The sequence below is a fragment of the Chelonia mydas genome, chromosome 25, assembly GCF_015237465.2.
Source record: "Chelonia mydas isolate rCheMyd1 chromosome 25, rCheMyd1.pri.v2, whole genome shotgun sequence".
In the NCBI taxonomy this organism is placed as follows: Eukaryota; Metazoa; Chordata; order Testudines; family Cheloniidae; genus Chelonia; species Chelonia mydas.
The window spans coordinates 7,828,625-7,847,977 of NC_057858.1; the positions used below are offsets into that span (position 1 = coordinate 7,828,625).

Below are 19,353 nucleotides of genomic sequence, written 5' to 3' on the forward strand. Positions count from 1 at the left end.
TGGTGGAAGGAGGATGGGAAGGAAGGGAGCTGCTTGTGGCATCACCTTGGCTATTGCCAGAGGGTCTTGCACTGGCAAGGTGGGTGGGGAGGAAATTGAGAGAGGACGTCTTGTGGCTGGGAATGCCTGGCTGCTCATTCTGCGGCTCTGAGCCCACGGTCAGACCTGCTGATGCGTGACCATGGGCAGGACCAGGCTGCAGAGTTAACCGTCTTGGACTCTCCTTGTGTTCCCACTAGCAGCTGGAGTTGGAGGAGGGCTCCCTACGCTCCATGGAGAAGCAGGTAGGCCAGGTGTTATGTCTCCGGAGACTGGACTCGGAGAGCTCTGAATGGGGGATGGGAAGGGGAAATGGCTTCATGTGGATGCTTCAGGGCATACGCTGGTCATCAGCTGGGGGTCAGGAGGAAATTTTGGGATGCCAGTGCCAGGTTAGGGATATAACGGGGTGGGGGTTACCCCATCCTCCAAAGCATCTGGGATCTGCCACCATTGGAATAAGATACTAGACTAGATGGAGCCTTGTGAAAGATCCACCCCACCTGGTTTGGAAGGTACGGATGGGAATTGGCGCGAGTGTCCGGATCTAATGATGTGTCTAATTCTCTGATCCAGCTAAAGGAACTCCAGCAGCAACTGGCGGACAGTGAGGGGGAAAAGGAGCATTTGGGGAAGGAGGTTGAAGTGCTCCGGAGCCGCCTGTCCTTGCTGGAGGTAGGAGAGAAGGGGACAGGGAGCTTTAGGTCTTACCGAGTCACGCAGGAGGCCAGCGAATTGTGGGACTTTCCCTGACGCTGGCGCAGCTGTGATAAGGACTGTGCGGCCTTGTCTTAATGCATCAGCCAGGCGCTGACCTTGTCTTGGCACTATCATGTTGGCATCAGCCGCTGCATGTATCGGTGACTGGCGCCGTGGGAGAGCGCAGGGAACGTGGGGGGGAGCTGTGATCTTGGGGGGGGTCCCTGACTCCCTGCCTGTCTGTGCCCCAGACCGAGAAGGAGAACACCAGCTACGACATCGACACGCTGCAGGACGAAGAGGGGGACCTGCTGGAATTCCCAGGTCGGTCATCGCGCCCGGCCTGTGCCCGCCAGGTGCCGGTGCTGCTCCGCACCGAGGGCACGGCCCAGCGAGGGGCTGAGCGTACCCTGCAGAGCGGGGATTGACGCTGGGCTCTGCGAATCTTTAAGCACGAGCTCCTGCTGCCTGGGCTGAAAGACGCAGCTGTATTCGCCAAGAACGTAGCAGGCCCCTCCACCAGTGTACCCGGCCCAGCCCTTGCCAGGGGGTGGAGCGCCGCACTGGGTCCATGAGTCGCTCCCATGGGAGAGGAGGGCCCTTGGCACCTTGCAGGATTGGGTTTGTGCTGGTTAATGCCTGGGAAGGTTTTGCAGGAAGCAGGTGGTGGAGGGGGAAGTGCCCTGGTGTGGCAGGGGGCAGCTCTCAGGGTGGGGATGGGGCTGTTCAGGTCAAGGACCAGGGTTAGTTAGTGATGGGTCTTTGGGGGGGGTGGGGCGGGGGTTCTGCTGCTCTTTCAGGGGCAGAGCTGCTGCTGTCCAGGAAGACCCTGAGTTTGTCCACGGAGGAGCTGCTGGCCACGTTGCAGGGCCAGGTGCAGTCGCTCACCATGCAAAACCAGGAGCTGCTGGAGAAGATACAGGTACCAGCCCATCCCCCCCTTCAGCCAGGTGCACGCTTCGGGTTTCCCCTGCTAGCATCCCCCGCTGGCCCTCTCTGGTCCCCCCTCCCAGGGCCAGCATCTCCTTAGTGTGCCGGTTCCAGGTTGGGGCCCAACGGGCCTGGGGGCTGGGTGAGCCAGCGGCTGCTGCCTTGTGACAGACGTGGACGGCAGGTTTCTCACCCCTCACGCACGGCAAAGACCTCAGCCTCTCCCCATCTCTGTCTGTAACCTTGGCAGTGTTCTTCATACGGAGTTCTCCTCCCCGTTCCCTTTGCCTGCACGCGTTCCTGCTGTCACCACGGCGCCTGCTCCATCTCGGGGGGAGCCCTCCAGACCCTCCGGTGATGACACCAATGGCTCTTCCCTCCTCCATGATCTCTCCAGACTCAGGGAGGTGCAGGAAGCCGCCACCTGCCTTACTGTGTGTGCAGAGACATCAGACCATGCAGCCGTCCCCGTTACCCGCCTCAAATGGCTCTGCAGGCTCCCTGCTTCACTGCAGGATCCAGCTCGAACTTGCTGGGAACGGCTTCCGAAGTCATGTTCCAGCCTCTTCTCTTTTCTCTCCCCCGTCTGCCCCCAATCTTTGTAATGTCACGGTGCAAGAGCCTTCTCCCATGCAGCTTCTGGCCTCTGGAGCAGGCTTTCTAGGTGGCTTCCCTTTGCCAACTCCTACTGTTCGTATCAAAGCCTAATCTTTTCTCCTTTGCCTTGTACTTACCCGCTCGACTCCAAGGCCCTGCTGTTTAACTGTCTCTGTATCATAGCCCTCTGTACAGTTAAACTACAGGGCCTGCTTCTCCTCCCATGCTGGTGTAAATCCAGGGTGAGTCCACCCACATCAGTGGACCTGGACTGGTGTAATTGAAGGAAGGAGAGATCAGGCCCTAGGAAGAATCGGCGGGTACAGGACCTCGGGGCCAGGGGAGCTGAGCAGCTCTGTATGGCAGGCACAGTTGTGTGGTGCTGCTGTAATATCCCCATGTAGTGGGGGGCTCAGGATCCCAGTGAGGAAATCTCATTGTTTTATCCCCCCCCCGCCCGCCCTTGGCAGATCCTGGAGAATTACGAGAAAGACGAGAGTGACGTCTGCCCGTCTGAAGTCTTCGTCCCCATCGTCCTCTACAACTCCCTCAAGTCGGAGTTTGACCAGCTCAGAGAGCAGCACGCTGAGGCCCAGGCTGCCCTGCAGGCTCTGGAAGGCAGCGGGCCCCACGGGGCCTCCTGTGAGCTAGTCCCGGTAGAGGCTTACAAGCAGCTGAAGGCTGAATACGAGATGCAGATCCAGGCCCTAGAGCAAGAGCTTCAGGGGAGCAGCGCCCCAGCTGAGCCCGAGGGGAAAGGCCAGGCTGGGGTGCAGGCAGAAGGAAGCAGCAGGGAAGGAGGGGCTGGAGATGCGGCTATGGAAGAGCTGACCAAAACGCTGGCTGAGACGCGGGAGAAGTACGAGGCGGCTGTGGCTGAGGCATGGCTCCTGCGGGAGCAGATCCAGCTGGGCATCCTGTCCGTGGAGGAGCCGGAGGCGGCTGAGAGCTCCGGGAGCGAGCTGGAGACGGTGAGGGCAGCTCTGCAGAAAGCCCAGGAGGCCCTGCTGGAGAGAGACCAGAGGGTGAAGGAGCTGGAGGGGCGCCTGGATGCCCAGGAAGAAGCAGCCGGTGGAGGCCGCTCCGCCGAGGAGACGAGGGCGGCCCTCGGCGTCTCCTCGGGAGAAGCCGCGGCGGAGAAGGCCGCGCTGCTGGACAGGTGCCGCCACGCGGAGGCAGAAGCGGAGCAGCTGAGGAGGAGCGTGCAGGAGGGAGCCGGGGAGCTGCAGCAAGCGATGGGCCGCCTCTCGGAGAGCCAGAGGCTGGAGGAGGAGAGCCGGCAGCTCCACGAGCAGCTGGCAGAGCTGCGGGGGCAGTACGAGGAGGTGCAGGCCCAGCTCCGAGAGGATCAGGGCAAGAGGGAGGAGGAGCTGAGCGGCCTGAAGGAGCAACTGGCTTCTGAGAGCATCTCCAGGCAGGAGCAGGAGGAGGTGGCGGGGAAGCTGGGCGGGTCGTTGGCCGAGGCCAACAAGAAGCTGCTGGAGCTGGAGGAGAGGCACAGCGCCGCCCAGAGGGAGGTGAGGGAGCTGCAGCATGCGGCGGAGCGGTACAGGCGGGACTGGGTCCCGCCGGCCGAGCACGCCCGAGCCAAGGAGGCCCTGGAGGGCAGCGTCCGGGAGCTGAAGGCCAGAGCCCAGCAGCTGGAGCAGGAGCTGGCCGCCAAAGCCCAGGAGGCCTTGCGGCTGCAGGGCGAGCTGGCCAGCACTCGGGAGGGCACGGTCCCCAGGGAGGAGCACGAGCAGCTGCGGTGCAGCCTGCAGGCGGAGGCGAGCGCGCTGAGCCTGCAGCTCAGCGACCTGGAGCGCAAGCACGAGAAGACCTGCACGGAGGTGTTCCAGGTGCAGCGCGAGGCCCTCTTCATGAAGAGCGAGAAGCACGCGGCCGAGGCCCAGCTGGCCGCCACGGAGAAGCAGCTGCAGAGCCTGCGGGCCGAGTCCGGGCGGATCCAGGAGCTGCACGGCCACATCGAGGACTCAGCCAAACTGGTCAAGGAGAAGGACAGGAAGGTGGGTCTGGGCTTCCCCATCACCCCGCCCACGCCAGAGCCAGGTTAGATGGGGACCCCCTATCCCTGCCCACAATAGAGCATAGAAATAGGGGTGAGAGGTGGGTTTGGCAGTCCCAGATCCCAGGCCGAGATAGAGCCATGTGAGGGGGTGAGAGGTGGGTCTGGGGATCCCAGATCCCAGCCCGAGACAGAGCCACGTGAGGGGGTGAGAGGTGGGTCTGGGGACAGTGCAGCGTTCCCCGAATGTACGTTTGTTTCGAAGGAGGAACACTGCACGGGAAAGAGGTTCCAAAAGGGGGAGAAAGCGAGCGGGGGAGGCTCCCCCCAGGGAAATGAAACGGAATTTTTCACCATCTTTGGTCGCAGAGCAAAAAACCTCCAAGAAAACAAATCGTTTGGCACATTTGTGGCAAAAGAGACCGACCCACCTCCCGCACCAGCTCTGGTAGGGACAGGAGCTGGCTGGCCAGCAACAGACATTTGTTCGGCTGGTTCTTTAGCTCTTTATCTGCCACCCAGAGCAGATCATGCCCTGCTGATGCCCAAAGGGCCGATGCCCCAGTGGCATGCGGGTGCCCCCAAAGGAGGAAGCAGCAGCAACCCAGGGAATCCCTTGTGTTGCATGTCCTAACATCATGCGAGACTTTGCCCTAGACTCGAACCCGCCCCGGTGAACTCAGCCAGCCCTTCGTGACCGGCCGATCTCTTTGCCTTTGCAGATCACCGAGCTGTCCAAGGAAGTCTTCAAGCTGAAGGAGGCCTTGAACAGCCTGTCTGAGCGCTCCGGCCAGGTGGGGGCCCTGCCCAAGGCGGCCCCACAGAACCCGCAGGAGGTGGCGAAGCTGCAGAGCATGATAAAGGCCTTGGAACAGCAGCTGGCCGTGGGTATCTGGGACCAGTGGGACCGGGGAGCGGGGAGGAGCAGAGCCCGGGGTTCGTGGTGTTAGTCCCCTGTTGGGCTCGGGGACAGCAGGGGCGAAGTGCTGAGCTCGGCTGAGTCTGAAAAGTGACGTGCAGCTCGGGACCGGCGGGCACCGTCCGGGCAGGTGGAAGCAGCGGAGTCGCTGGGACGGCGGCTCCGAGGGCTGCGTGGACCATGCTGGCTCGGGGGCCCAGCCCCACAAAGGTATAATAGGCTCCTGACTTCCATGGGAGTTCGGCTCCTACATACCATTAAGGATCTGGGCCAGTGTGTCTTGGCCCGATGCCTTCTGCCCTTCCGTCCCGGGTCACAGCAGAGGTCCGGCAGTAACCCCTCTGCTAAAACATCCGCTTCTTTCTACGGCACTGGGGGAGTTGCTTTAGCCGGGTGCCGGAAGGGGAGTGACACCGGTTCCCCTCGGCTGTGTTCGGTGTGAGAGCCAGAGCAGGATCCGATTCCCCCAGCTCTGTGCCGTGTCTGGCGGGGGGGCACTGGTCAGAGGTGCCGTGAGCGGAGAGTGGCCCAGTCCCATTGGGACCGTAGCGTGACCCCCCTCTCGCCTTGATTCCAGGAGACGGAGACGCACCACCGCAAGGTCGTCTCGCTCTACCGGAATCACCTGCTCTGTGCGATTCAGGTCAGTGCGTGGGGGCAGGGCTGGGCTGGGGGCGCAGCATCGCGCGGTGATTGGGCAGGTGTGTTCGCTGTGCCGGGTGTGTCCGTCCGTGTGTCTGTCTGTGTGTCTGAATCAGTAGAAGTGTGTGTGTGTTTGCACACCTGTGTGTCAGTGTGTGTGCGCTTGCATGTGGGTGTGTCAGTATACGTGGCTGTGTGTTGGCACACGTGGGTAAGTATACATGGATGTGTGTTTGCACATGTGGGTAAGTATAAGTGAGTGGGGGTTTGCACATGGGTGTGTCAGTATAAGTGTGTTTGCACACGTATGTCAGTATAAGTGGGTGTGTTTGCACATGGGTGTGTGTAAGTGTGTGGATGCATGTGTCAGTATAAGTGTGTGTATGCATGTGTGTGTCAGTATATGTGGGTGGGTGTTTGCATACGGGTGTGTGGAAGTGGGGGGGTGTTTGCACATGGGTGTGTCAATATAAGTGGGTGTGGGGGGGTGTATTGGGTGACTGAATTCCAAGCATTTCAGACAGTGTTTACTAGGCCTGTTTGGACCTACAAAAATGACATCCTGGTCTCCCCCCATTCCCGTCCCTGCCCTCAAGCTCCCCAGCACGTGAACGACATGACCTTGGAAGTGCCATGCCCCTGGGGGTGGGGAATCCTGCCGTTGTCCCTTGAAGCTCAAGTGGGAGTTTGGAGGAAGGGCGGAGGGTCTCTGTGCACATTGGACAGGAGCTGGCGGCTCATGCTGGGTGGAAGGAGACTTGTGCAGAAGGCAGGAGCCTGTGAGCCATGTGTATGCCGGTGTGCGTGTGCATGTCGAGTGCACGCTCCTTGCCACGGTGTGTCTCTCACGCGCAGCGTGTCCAAGGCCTGTGGTACACGTGGCGACGTCTGCGTCTCCGTGCCCGGGACGCGCCGCGTGTCCAGGGCGTGCGGCGCACACGTGGCGACGTCTGCGTCTCCGTGCCCGGGACGCACCGCGTGTCCAGGGCGTGCGGCGCACACGCGGCGACGTCTGCGTCTCCGTGCCCGGGACGCGCCACGTGTCCAGGGCGTGCGGCGCACACGTGGCGACGTCTGCGTCTCCGTGCCCGGGACGCGCCGCGTGTCCAAGGCGTGTGGCGCACACGTGGCGACGTCTGCGTCTCCGTGCCCGGGACGCGCCGCGTGTCCAAGGCGTGTGTGCTGTGACAGTATATGTGAAAAGCAGGGAAACCAACCCTGGAACAACCTTTTCCATGTGAGCTCCCGAAATGTAGCGCTGGGCCAGAACCAGCTCCCCAGCTCTGGGCCCCCCCAGCCTCTGGGGCAGCTGGGATCTGGAGCTGAACTTCGCACCCTGAGTCCATATCCGGCAAAACGAAGGAATTATCTCACTGAGCATCCGGCAATGGCCACGTGCTCCTGCCAGGCACCTGCTGAGATGGCTGCCTCTGGAATCGGCACAGTCCTGCCCTGCCTTAGCCAGTGGGGCTGGTGTAGGGTGTAGGTCAGGGCACCCGCTGACCTGCTCTCGGGGAGACCGCTGTGATTTCCCCGCCTCCGTCTCCTTTGCAGGGCCACATGGACGAAGACGTGCAGAGACTCTTGCACCAGATCCTGATGATGCAGAGGCTGCAGGAGCAAGGCAGATGAGCTCCCCGGGGCCAGGGAGCCCGGCCCGGTTCCTGGTTCTGAGCAGGGGAGCGGAGTGGATTCGCACGCGGAACCGGCTGGACTCCAGCGTCAAGCGGTGTGGCGAGGCCCTGTGGCCAGCTGGCCCTTTTTTGCACGCACCTCCTCACCAAGATCAAGGCACACGTGTGTTGGGTGACCCCTGGGGCGGCACCTTTGCTCCCCGTTCCTGGGCAGCCTGTGCTGGGAGGTGCCCGTGGGCAGGTGGCTGGAAGGTGCCTCGTGGCAAGGTGTAGGCCCAGCTCACACGGCCCTTTCCACGGGTGCTTTCACCTCGGCAGCCTCCTAGACGGGATGGGGGAAGCAGGCTCCTGACTGGGCGATGCCACTGGGCGAGGGGCCCATCCTCGCTCCGTGGGCAGAAGGGAGCAGGGATGGGGAGAGGCTGCGGTAACTCACCAGCTCCTGCCTGCGTCTCTCAGCAGAGCATCCACAGCAATAAACTCTTTGTACTCACTCAGCAGAGGCTCGCTGGTTTTCCTGCGTGGGGAAGGGACACGTGCGGGGGCGGGGGTGGGGGGTCGTACACGTGGGAGCTGGTGCCAGGGAAATGCAGGCAGCTGTTGGGCTGAATGTCCCACTACTGCCCTCCTGCCTTGCAGCACCTGCTGTTCCAGGCTGGAGCCCCTCCTGACATGGGCCTGTCTGGACCTCCACGGTGGTGGTGGGGGGGCTGCAGGCCAGGGTGGAGGTGCACTGACAGCATTATGGCTGGAGCTGACCATTGGAAAAGCAGGGGGGCTGCAGGTCAGAATTGAGTGGCGCTGGCAAAGCTGGGGGTGGGGGAAGCCTAGGGCTGGAATAGCAGGGGGGCTGCAGGTCAGGAGTGAGGGGTGCTGGCAGAGCTGGGGGTGGGGGGAGCCTAGGGCTGGAATAGCAGGGGGGCTGCAGGTCAGGAGTGAGGGGCTCTGGCAGAGCTGGGGGTGGGGGGAGCCTAGGGCTGGAAAAGCAGGGGGGCTGCAGGTCAGAATTGAGGGGCTCTGGCAGAGCTGGGGGTGGGGGAAGCCTAGGGCTGGAATAGCAGGGGGGCTGCAGGTCAGGAGTGAGGGGCTCTGGCAGAGCTGGGGGTGGGGGAAGCCTAGGGCTGGAATAGCAGGGGGGCTGCAGGTCAGGAGTGAGGGGCTCTGGCAGAGCTGGGGTTGGGGGAAGCCTAGGGCTGGAATAGCAGGGGGGCTGCAGGTCAGGAGTGAGGGGTGCTGGCAGAGCTGGGGGTGGGGGGAGCCTAGGGCTGGAATAGTGGTGGGGGCTGCAGTTTGGGGCTATTCCAGCCCAGGACTCTTCCCCCCTAGCTCAGCCCATCGCTCACTCCTGGACGGCAGCTCCCACTCCACCTGTTATTCCAGTCCTGGCCTCCTCTGTAGCCTTCCCACGCCACTAACTGCCAACGCCCATCGGCCCTGCAGCCCCCTTCCCCCCCAAGTCACCCCAGCTCTGTCAGGGCCCCTCAATCCCGACCCGCAGCTGCAACCCTCCTCTGCCACGCTCTGGGCCCCAACCAAGCAGACTCTGCCATGCTGCTGGACTGTTAACCAGCGCTCGCTGGCTCCTTCTGCAGGGACTAGGCTGAGACCCTGCCAAACTCATTCTGTCTGTGGCCGAAAAATGCTCCTTTTCCACTCGGCCAGCTGGGAAACGTCATGAACAGCACCCCACGAAATGGCAACATTTGGGAAACTTTGGGATTGATCCCAGTGGCATCAGCCCAGGGGATGCACTCCCAGCGGGGGATTGGGCCCCATTCTGCTCCAAGGGAGCTCTCAGCTGGGGACCGACGCAGCCGAGGTGGGGGAGCCCAGTGCTAGCAGGCAGATAAGCAAGTATGGGGAGACTCCAGGGACAGGCTTTGATGAAGGAGAGCTGGTTGGGCAAGAACTCGGGAGCAGAAGGGGCTTTTGGGGGCTCATGGTTTCCTCCAGGACTAGCCATTTTGGGGGGAGGGTCACCTGGGAAGGGGCTTCCCCCAGACACACCTGGGAGTTAAAAACAACTTAGTTAAAAAAAGGAAAGTTGAGCAAAAATCCTATTGGCCGCAAGTGGCTGCGCTGTCCCGAGACACATCCAGGCCCCTGGGGTGGGTCTGCCCCGAGTACAGCTTTGCCCATGCCGGGGGGCTGGACTCACGAACCCCACCTTACGGTGCATACAACCCCGCTCCCTCTTGTTTCAGGGCAATAATTCCCACTGGCTCCTGAGGGGCAGGATCCAACCTTGTCCAAGCAACAGGCCTCTGAATAACCCGGTCACTGCCTTTTTCTGAAACCCTTGTTTAAAAACGCTTTGCCCCGCGGTAGCAGGGCAAAGACCAGCTAAACACTCCCCCCCCCCCCCCCCCGCCAGCTGCCCCCGCATCTCCGAGAGAGACCTGGGCCCACGCACCCCAGCCACCAAAACCCCGCCTGGCCCGGGGCGGGGACTTGCGGGCTTTGTGGTTTGTTCCGAGTTGTCTCCGGGAACCGTGGTGGGAACGGCTGGTGCATTTCCTGAGCGTGTTGTGTGCGAGGAAGTGAGCAGCGGCCGGGCTGAGGTCAGACGGGGATTTTGCTTCCCGAGCCGAGGCGACTCCAGTTGCCTCCGGTTCGGCGCGGCATCAGGACGCCGATTTGTGCGCCTCAGGTGAGTCTCTGGTTTCCTCTGGGCGTTGGTGGCAGGTGGGGCTGTTTGTTGCCCGGGCGGCTGGCGTGAAGCATCGCGGGGCGAAACCATGACATTCGCTGCCGTTCATGCCCTCCTCTGCGCCCGGGAGAGGGGTGGGTAACTCACCGTCCTGGCATCTAGCCCTGCTCAGAGCTGCTGTCCGCCCTCGAGGGCAGTGGCGGAGTTGCTTGGGGGCGGTGGCCAGTGACAGATCCCCCCACACACACCCCGAATGTCCAGGTAAGAATCTAGGTCACCGATGAAGTGAGCTGTAGCTCACGAAAGCTTATGCTCAAATAAATTGGTTAGTCTCTAAGGTGCCACAAGTCCTCCTTTTCTTTTTGCGAATACAGACTAACACGGCTGTTACTCTGAAACCTGAAATAGGTCACCAGCTGTTTGGATCTGGCAGGGACTGAAAACCGCTGCAATTTCATAGATATGGGCTGGGTCCTCAGCTCAGTGCCAGGCAGGACAAAATCCCCCCTGCCACTTGCCCTCCTGACTGGGGTAGGAAGCGTGGTCTAGTGGCCAGGGCATGGGACTGGGTCTCGGGAAGATCTGGGTTCAATTCCTATCTCTACTACAGACCCCTTATGTGCCCCTTCACTTACCTGGTGCCTTGGGGCCCCGGGCTGTAACCCTACCTGCCGGGGAAGCTAAAATCCCTGACTGGGGGGGAGGCTTTCAGACATGTGGGCTCACCGCGGGGTAAGTGCCCGGGCAGAACAGGGGTAGCGGCGGCAGGGCTGTCTGGGAGAAGGGGCTGTGGAGGCTGGACCAGAGAACAGAACAGCTGCTCTGGGAGCTGCTGTCCACACGAGACCTGCCTAGCAGAGAGGCAGGATTGTCCACCAGAACCCCTAGCTCTGAATTCACCCCGCTAAACGACAGAGCTCCGGGGCCGCAGGGGAACATTAATGCTGAGCCCTGGCTCTTGTCTAGCATTTCCCAGCAGTAGAGCTCAAACCTCACTGGTCGTCATCACCCCTATTGTACAGAGGGGGAAACTGAGGCACGGAGCAGGGACATGACTTGCCCAAGGTCTCCCTGCAGGCCAGGGTCAGAGCTAGGAATAGAACCCAGGTCCCCCCGGGGCCAGAGCTCTAACCAGTAGGTCAGGCTGCCTCCAAGAGTGGTTTCGCCACGAGAAGACGGTGTCAGCCAAAAAAATCCCCTTTTCTGTCCCTGCCTTGCTGGGCTGCCAGTAAAACAACCCGACCTCACTGCGGGGCCCACGTGCTGGCCTGGTGTGTCCTGGTCCCGGCCCCTAGCAGAGAGCGGCAGGCTCTTCGTACCTCTGCCAAAGAGCAGCATTTACCGCAGGGCCCCCTCTCGGCCACAAAGCCACAACCACTCACCCAGCCTGGGAAACCCCAGCGGAGACGCCTGCCCTGCACGCGTGACTCTAGCTCCTGCTTGGTGCTGTTTCCTTCTTGCCGGCACCACACCCTCCCCTTGGACCCGTTAACCCCTTGGGCGCGGGCCAACGTCGTCTGGAAAGGGTTAAATTGCAGGTCTAGGGCTCGGTCTGGGTTAAGCCAGGGGTGGGGAAGCGCGTGGTCCGAAGTCCCCTCTGTGACTGGGGTCTCCAGATCCCCGTGGAAGGAGACCCAGGGTAGTTTCCTCCCAGCCCAGCGTCGCTTCTTCCCCAGGAGACGCTGCAGGGCCCTCCGGTGGGGGGAAGCCCAGCTGGGCTAAAGGGCTTGCCGCAGTACACACCTGCTTCACCCCGGGGGAGGCCTGTTGGGGACCCGCTCTGTTAGCAAAGCAGCAGCCACCGAGCATGGGGCTCGCACAAATTCAGCAGCTTCCTTGAAGGTGCTGGGGCCCGACCCCAGTGGAAGCCGGGTGGGGCGGCCAGACGGATGGATTCCCTCCCCTGGAGCACAACCGCCAGCATGTGCCGTTTGGCGCAGGATTCGAGCTGGGGGCCTCGTCCCCAGCATCAGATCTGCCGCGCTTGGCTGGCAGGATGCTTTTCCTCACCGCAGGATTGTTGTTTAGCCGTACGCCGGTAGCAAGCAGGAGGCCCAACCCGGAGCAGGGCCCTGCCCTGAAGGGCACCCAGTGAGAGAGAGGAGCCCTGCCCTGAAGAGTTCACAGCCTAAATAGACAAAGAGGGGGAGCGGAAACTGAGGCACAGAAGGGGGAAGGGACTTGCCCAATTGCTGGGCATAGAACCCAGGTCCCAGGGCCTTTCTTCTAACCACTATACGATGCTGCCTTCGTGCAGCCCAAACCCTCTCCATAAATGACATCAATCTCTTGCACCAACCCCCCAGGGTTGAGCCCCTCTCGGGAAGACATCATCCATTCCCAGCCACACCCACTTTCAGGCCCTGATTTTGCTCCGCTCCTGACGGCTTTTTCTCCAGGCACCCGTTGCTGACCGGCGCCCGCTGGGAGATGAAGTGGATGGTGATCGTCGCCTTGGTCCTGCCGGCCTGGTCCGCCCCCTGCAGCAGCACGGCTGGGAGCGATGGAGAGGAGGGTACGAGGAGGAAGGGCCGGTTCCCAGTGGCCCCCGGCAAGGCTTTGTGTATTTCTCCTGCCCCTGGTCTGCGGGGTTGGTTCTGTGGTGCCAGGATCTGCCGAGCAGATGGTCCCTTGCACTCCGATGCGCCATCTCCCCCAGTCGCCTGACTCGGACCCAGCCAATGACTCATGCAACAGAGACAGCAGCAAACCCTCTTCCCCCGAGCGCCTGACTCATGGGCGGGGGGAGGTGAATTTCTCCTAACCCCAGCTGGTGATCGGCTTGTGCCTGATGCTGGCGGGTGGGCAGCCCCTAGGAAGGGGATAACCCCAGGCGTGGGACTGATGCTGGACTCCTTAGGTTAACAATGAGAAGGGCGGGGAGGAGGGGAGGCTGCCTCCTTTGGTGGGGGGGGTCACATTGCTTTGCAAGCTAGTGAGTCGGGGCCCCATGTAGCCAGGATCACACCGGGCAGCACCACCTGTCTTGGGAACTTCCCCCTGCTGGGCCAGTCATTTACTATGAGGTCAGCGGCAGAGGCAAAAAGAGAACCCAGGAGTCCTGGCTCCTCAGTTTGCTGTCCTGGCCACTGGGTCACAATCCTGGGGTGAGGGTTTCAAAAGCAGCTGAGGGAGTTAGGCAAGTCAACCTAGCGGCGGAAAGCAGGACAAGACCCAGCGGGTGGGAGCAGAGGCCAGCCGCATTCTAGTGAGAACTGGGGCCCCAGCTCTAACAGAGAGGCTGATTAACTAACGGGACGCGGTGGATTCTGCATCTCTCGATGTCATCAGATCAACTCTGGCGGCCTTTCTGGAAGAGATGCTTTGTCCAAACAAGTTACCGGGCTCACGATGGGGGTAACTGGGTTAAATTCTCCGGCCTGTGATACCCAGCGGATCAGACCAGATCTCCTGCTCCCTTCTGAATTCCCCTACGTTGTAATGGGATTTGAGCACCTCACTTCTCTGTGGGCTTTTAACCCCTGCCCCAAAGCAGCACCCACTGCTTGCCCGAGCTCCGGGTAACATGCCGGGCACCCTGTGACAACTGGCCCTTGCATTCTAGGCCTCTGCCACGTCCACCACGGCGCGCTCGGCACCGACCTCCTTCTTCGCTGCGACGGGCCCGTGGGGGCCGCCAGGGTGGAATGGAGAGTGAATGGCACCAAGGTGGCCGTGTCCGAGGACGCAGCGGGAGGAGACAAGGACCAGCTCTTGCTGCGAAACGCCAGCCTGGCCCAGGAGGGGGAATACAGCTGCCACCACCCGGGCACTGGGAAGACCCTGCGCAGGATTCGGCTGCGGGTGGGCTGTGAGTGAGCTCCATGGAGGGGGGGTCTCTCATTCTGCCCCTGCACCCACAGCTGCTGTGTCACAGGCTGTCAGGAGTGGGGGAATCGAACCTGGGACCTCGGGCTCTAGATGCACGTGCCTCTGCTAACTGAGCTAAAAGAGCAGCTTCTGTTAGCCAAGGCTGGGGCAGGCTGATCAGTGGGGCCCCGCCAGGGACAGAGTGCCAGGCTGGGTGGGGTGGGTGACGTGTGTTGCTCCAGGACCGAGCTGTCCTGGATGTAGTTGGACTTCCCGCTGCGATGTCTGTGTGACTGTCCGTCCCTCCCCCTCCTGCAGCGCCCCCCGAGAAGCCTGCCATTGAGTGCTGGGCTGTCAGTTACCCCGAGACTGTCAACTGTACTTGGAAGCTGAAGTCTGAACCGCGCCTGGAGACTTATTTCATCACCACGTACAGGTAAAATCCGTCAGGGGCCAGCTGGGGACAAGGAGGTGAGGGAGGGAGAAAGGACCTGCCCTCTAGGTGCACCCCAAGTTCAGTCCCCAGGTGCAATCAGTCGACTCTTGGGGGCGTCACTTTTCAGCTGGGATGAGAGGCGAGCGCAGACTCCCAGCTTGCCCTGGTGAGCCGTGGTAGCCCAAAGCCCACGGGGTATGTCTGTGGGCAGAGGATTGAGACCCTCTATGAGCAACGGGAGCCCACTGGACAGAGAGCAGCGTCTCCACAGCAGGGCGCTGAACTGCGTCCGTCCACACTGCAGGCATGGCCTGGGGGCCAAGGAGAACAAGTGTGTCCAGCCGGAGGCCGGGGCCAGCAGCTGCTCCATCAGCGACATCCAGATGTTTTCCATCACCCCCTATGTCCTGAACGTGACGGCCGTGAACCCGCTGGGCGCGACGATGAACCTCTTCCCCTTCATCGTGGAGCAGATCAGTAAGAGTTCACGGCCCCTCGGGATACGCCGCCATGGGTGGAGTAGGGCAGGGATCCCCGCGGGTTGGGGGGCAGGGCTCCAGGGCATAAGGGTGCATGGCACCATGGTTAGAGCTGGGCCCTGGGAGTCAGGACTCCTGGGTTCTGTTCTCAGAGCTACCAGTGATTTGCAGCCTGACCCTGAGCCCATCACTTAACCTCTCTTGGTTAGAGCAGCGGGAGTGGGAGTCAGGACTCCTGGGTTCCATGCCACCTCCACGGTTGTGCTTTCCCTGCACTTGGTGACCCAGGTAATGGGGCCAGGGTGAAGGGTTACCTAATGGAGTGTGGGGCACCAGAGAAAGAGAAGCTATTTCAGCGAATCTGACAGTCGCGTTTCAGATACCAGTGGCACTGGCTGGATTGGGGTTGGAGGCTGGGAATCTCAAAGGAGACCTACGGGACAGACCCACCCCCTCTTGGGTTCCGTGGGAAATCCCAGCCAAAGCAGGCCGGGTCCTTGCTGGTTCACCTGGGATGGAAAGTCCCCCGGGTCTGCTGGCTGCTTGGAGGCCTTTGTGCAATGAGCTGTTGGCTCTCAGCCTGCTGTGCGAGGGGCAGGCGCTACTTCCCAAAGCTCATCACCGCAGGCCGGGACTGGACGGACCATGCTTAGAAGTGCTCCCTCTCGCTCTGGGGTGAGACTCCCTCATGGGGGGCTGTGCCTGGGAAACCTCCCCTGCCCCCGCCGTATGGTGCCAGTCTCCAGCACCAGGCCTTACCATGAGGACGTTGGGGTCTCAGGGGCCCCAGCAGGGCCCCTGGTAAATATCAAAGAGCACAGCCCTGGGACACTCATTGTGCTGGGCTCCTAAGCTGGCGCTGCCGGGCAAAGCAGCTGTTGCTGGCGCGGAAGGACTCAGGCTGCCGGCCTCGCCAGACGCTCCGGGGTGTGATTGTTCTGTGTGTCTTGTTAGTCCGGCCGGATCCCCCGGAAGACCTGAGGGTCTCCCCCATCCCTGGGGAGAGCAAGAAGCTGCTCCTGGAGTGGCAGCCGCCCAGTTCCTGGCCCTTCCCGCAGTACTTCCCGCTCAAGTACCTCATTCGCTACGCGAGGGCGGGAGCCAACAACAACCGAACGGTGAGTGCCCGCGACGCCCCAGCGTGCTTGGCTCCAGCAGCTTGCGGGTTGCTGGTGGTTCGCTTTGCTTCGCGGATAGCACTGAGGGCAGCCAGCGCACTCCACCCACTGGAAAGGCCCTCTCTGCCCTCCCAGGGCCGACGGTCCAGGTCTGGGTCAAAGCCGTTATTTGCTTTGGCATAGAAATTGCCCAATCACGTCCTGCCCGCTGCCCACACCAGGCCTGCAGGGTCTGCGCGAGGGCAGAGAGTCACTCCTTTGCTTTTCTGAGCATTCTGAAGAGCCTTCGAGCTGATTCATGGGGAGGTGGGGGGATCCCTATCCCCCCAATTCTCCATCCCCTGGCTCTGTTCCTCCTGGGAGCAGATTATCCCGCAGCTGCCTGCCGCGGGATTCTTATACCTTCTTCTGAAGCAGCGAGTGCTGGCCACTGTTTCAGGCGGGAAGCTGAGCTAGATGGGCCCCAGATCTGATCCACTCAGGCAATTCCTCTGGTGCCCTAAGTATCCAGCAGCTGCTCCTCCTCCTCTGTCTTTCTGCGCAGCATCTCGTACAGCGCCGAGCACGGTGCCTCCTCGTATGTACCTTCGCTTTGCCACCCCCCCCCCCCAAACTGCCCCTAGAAGCAGTAGGCGGCTGGGGACCCCCAGAGCGTCACATCAGTGGTAACATGTAACTCTGATACAGCCCTTTCCCGAAATGGATCTCAGAGCCCTTCCCAAAGGCAGGCTGGAATCATCAAACCCACGCTGCCGATGGGCAAACCCAGGCTCGGAGAGGGGGCATGGCCTGCCCAAGTTCACGGGGCGAGTGCGTGGCAGAGCCAGGTATAGGAGCTCTGTTTCCTGCCTCCCAGTCTACTAGGCAACCTCCGCTCGCACGTGGTCCTGCAGAGTTTCTGAGGGGCATGTTCCTGGCCTAACCCCACCTCTGCTGCGTGTGTTGCTTCCCAGATCGGCCCATATGAGCAGACCTCCTTCACCCTGACTGGGATCCGCCCCAGAACCATCCACCATGTGCAAGTGGCAGCCAAGGACTTCACGGACTACGGTGACTACAGCACCTGGAGCCCGCTGGTATCAGGCACCCCCTGGACGCAGCCGTGAGCGGAGGGGGTGTCTGGCGCGGCCGGAAGCTCTCGGGGTCAAGATTTGACTTGCTTTTGCCTTCACCTTCTGCTCAGGCCGCTGCAATTCACCTGACAGAAAACACAGGAGCTGGGTTGGGATGGGAGAGGGTCCCTATGCTGTGATCCTCCTTGTTACCTTTTTTTACCCACTAAGGGCTCCTGCCGGATTCAACCTGCTGTGAGCCTCAGATGCTGGGGATGAGTTTCCTTGGAGCAGAGGAAGTACGTGCCCCACTGGTTGGCGTGTGGGACAAGGCCCGCTCTGGGCCGGTTCACCGAGGACATGAGTCTGGTACAGACCCATCTCCAGAGCAGCTCGGGAGGTCCCCAGGGTGTCTGTCACGCCTGCCCTGTCTGTTTCACTTAACCATCCCCTGCTAGCCGGGCCAACTCAGAACATGGTTCCCGAGAGAGCCGGGGCTAAATTCCAGCCCAAATCCTGCTCTTCGGACAAAGCATGGTTCAGCTCCTGATTCAAAGCCAAGCTGGCGGCAGGAAGTGCCTGCCACTCCTTCCCAGGGCCCCTGCCTCAAGGCTGGCTTTGGCCAGTTCACTTCAAACGCCCCTTTTGTCAATGGTGGATCCTCCTCCCGAGCCTGGTTCCCCACCCGCTGGCCCGCTGACCCTCTTCCCAGGGCCCAGGGCCTTCTGGTTTCCTGCCCCTTCTCTGGCCAGTTCCCTTCCTGTCATCCTCCCCCACGATGGATGCCCTTCTTTCCCTGTGTCCCCATCCTCTGTGCCAGACCCACCATCCTACTCCTAAAGAGGAGACAGCACGGGAGGCCCTGTGGGACCAAATCATGGTGTTGTGACACCAGCTTCTAACATCCCATCTGTCAGTGCCTTGGAACTATGCACGTATTTTCTGGCTTTGCACGAATTTAGCAGCTGACCTTGTAACCAACTGACATGTGTGTTGATGTCACAGGGATAGGAATATCCCGTGTCCACAGGCATCGCTTATATGTCAGATTTTCCTATAGACAGGGCATCTTGTAATCAGGTTAAACATATTTAGAATAACCAAAATACTCACTCACTTTTTAGCCAAAGAAGTCAGAATGCTCCGGCATTCTGTCCGAGAACGTGCTCTTTAATGCAGAATGTGTACTGTAGAGAAATCAAAAAGCGAATGGATAAAAGAAATAAAGTGCATTTATATTACACGATAATCTGGCTGATGTACCTTTCGGCTTTGGGGATTTAGGTGTATCACATTTCTATTCCTCCTCAATTTTATTCGATTTTGCCAAGAGACAGAGGCTGTTCAAACAAAGAAGATAAAAAAAATCTTACTTTTAAATCGCACCTTTCGTTGCAAAGTGTCCACTCCTTAAAGTGTTTTACAGTCTAAGCCCCAAACCCTGCAAAGACTTAACACACCTACTTAGTAAGACACCAGAGGGGCTGCTCGTGCGTATAAAGGGAAGTACATGAGTGCCCTGGAGCATCTCAGCCTATGGGCCTGACCCTGCCAAAGCTTCTGCTGCTGTGCGTAGGATTGTTTACTATCACGAATGATCCCATTAAGTAAACGCCTCACATTAGAGAGCGCTGGGCCTGGCAGGGAATGTCTGCAGGATCAGGCCTTAAAATACTCTACTTGAGGAGAGCTGAATGCAGCCACCTCTGGGGTGGCGCCTGGTGGTTGTTTGACACAAGAGTGTAGAACAGGGAGAAGTAAGAATACCATACCCATTTGAAACTACAGTTAAGCATGAGGGCAGCGTTTTGGCCTGCTCTAGTATATTTTATAAGGACTTTCTTATGTCGTCGTAAGATTAAATTTGATTTTTAAATCTAGATTGGACATTTGCACTAGCAGATATGTGTCAGTTCAAACAGGAATTAATTCAGGGATGCCCTAAGGCCTGTGTTATACATAGGTTTGGCAGCATTCGATTTTTATTTTGTTATGATTTGGATGGATAATATTGCTGCTTATTTTTAAGCATTTTTTCCAGTTTTTAATCTATTTAAATTTTCACGGTTATGGGAAACAATAATTATTTAACGACAATAGACTTTGAGATTCAAAAAGTTAAAGCTTTATAACCATGAGAGCACCAATTGTCAACACCACATGTAAATATACAAAGTAAATAGCCTTACTAGGATTGCCAACTTTCCGACAGCAGAAAACCGAACACCCCTGCCCCACCCCCTGCCCTTCCCCTCCCCTGTCCCACCCCTTCTCCGAGGCCCCGCCCCTACTCACGCCATGCCCCCTCCCACCGTCGCTCACTCTTCTCCACCCTCGCTCATT

The 19,353-nt window shown here is 60.1% G+C and overlaps 2 protein-coding genes across 8 annotated transcripts in view; both read left to right on the top strand.

Moving 5' to 3' along the window:
• ANKRD24 (ankyrin repeat domain 24) overlaps positions 1-7,962 on the top strand; it is a 30,783-nt gene extending 22,821 nt beyond the window's left edge. For 6 of the 7 annotated variants that reach the window (XM_043535832.1, XM_043535828.1, XM_037885934.2 and 3 more), the window contains 8 exons: positions 240-284; positions 616-714; positions 990-1,062; positions 1,539-1,660; positions 2,736-4,271; positions 4,993-5,154; positions 5,767-5,832; positions 7,386-7,962. In XM_043535832.1, coding sequence (XP_043391767.1) covers positions 240-284; positions 616-714; positions 990-1,062; positions 1,539-1,660; positions 2,736-4,271; positions 4,993-5,154; positions 5,767-5,832; positions 7,386-7,463 — 2,181 coding nt within the window. In that variant the 3' untranslated portion in view covers positions 7,464-7,962. The remainder of the gene's footprint in view (positions 1-239; positions 285-615; positions 715-989; positions 1,063-1,538; positions 1,661-2,735; positions 4,272-4,992; positions 5,155-5,766; positions 5,833-7,385) is intronic. The other variant, XM_043535829.1, reaches the window with a different exon arrangement.
• Positions 7,825-18,256, top strand: EBI3 (Epstein-Barr virus induced 3). Its single transcript, XM_027834327.3, has 8 exons — positions 7,825-7,892; positions 9,840-10,115; positions 12,515-12,630; positions 13,681-13,926; positions 14,244-14,361; positions 14,666-14,838; positions 15,795-15,958; positions 16,912-18,256. Exons 1-8 carry the CDS (start codon positions 7,825-7,827, stop codon positions 17,062-17,064), a joined length of 1,314 nt encoding a protein of 437 aa, XP_027690128.2. The 3' UTR covers positions 17,065-18,256.
• Positions 18,257-19,353: the final 1,097 nt, after the last annotated feature.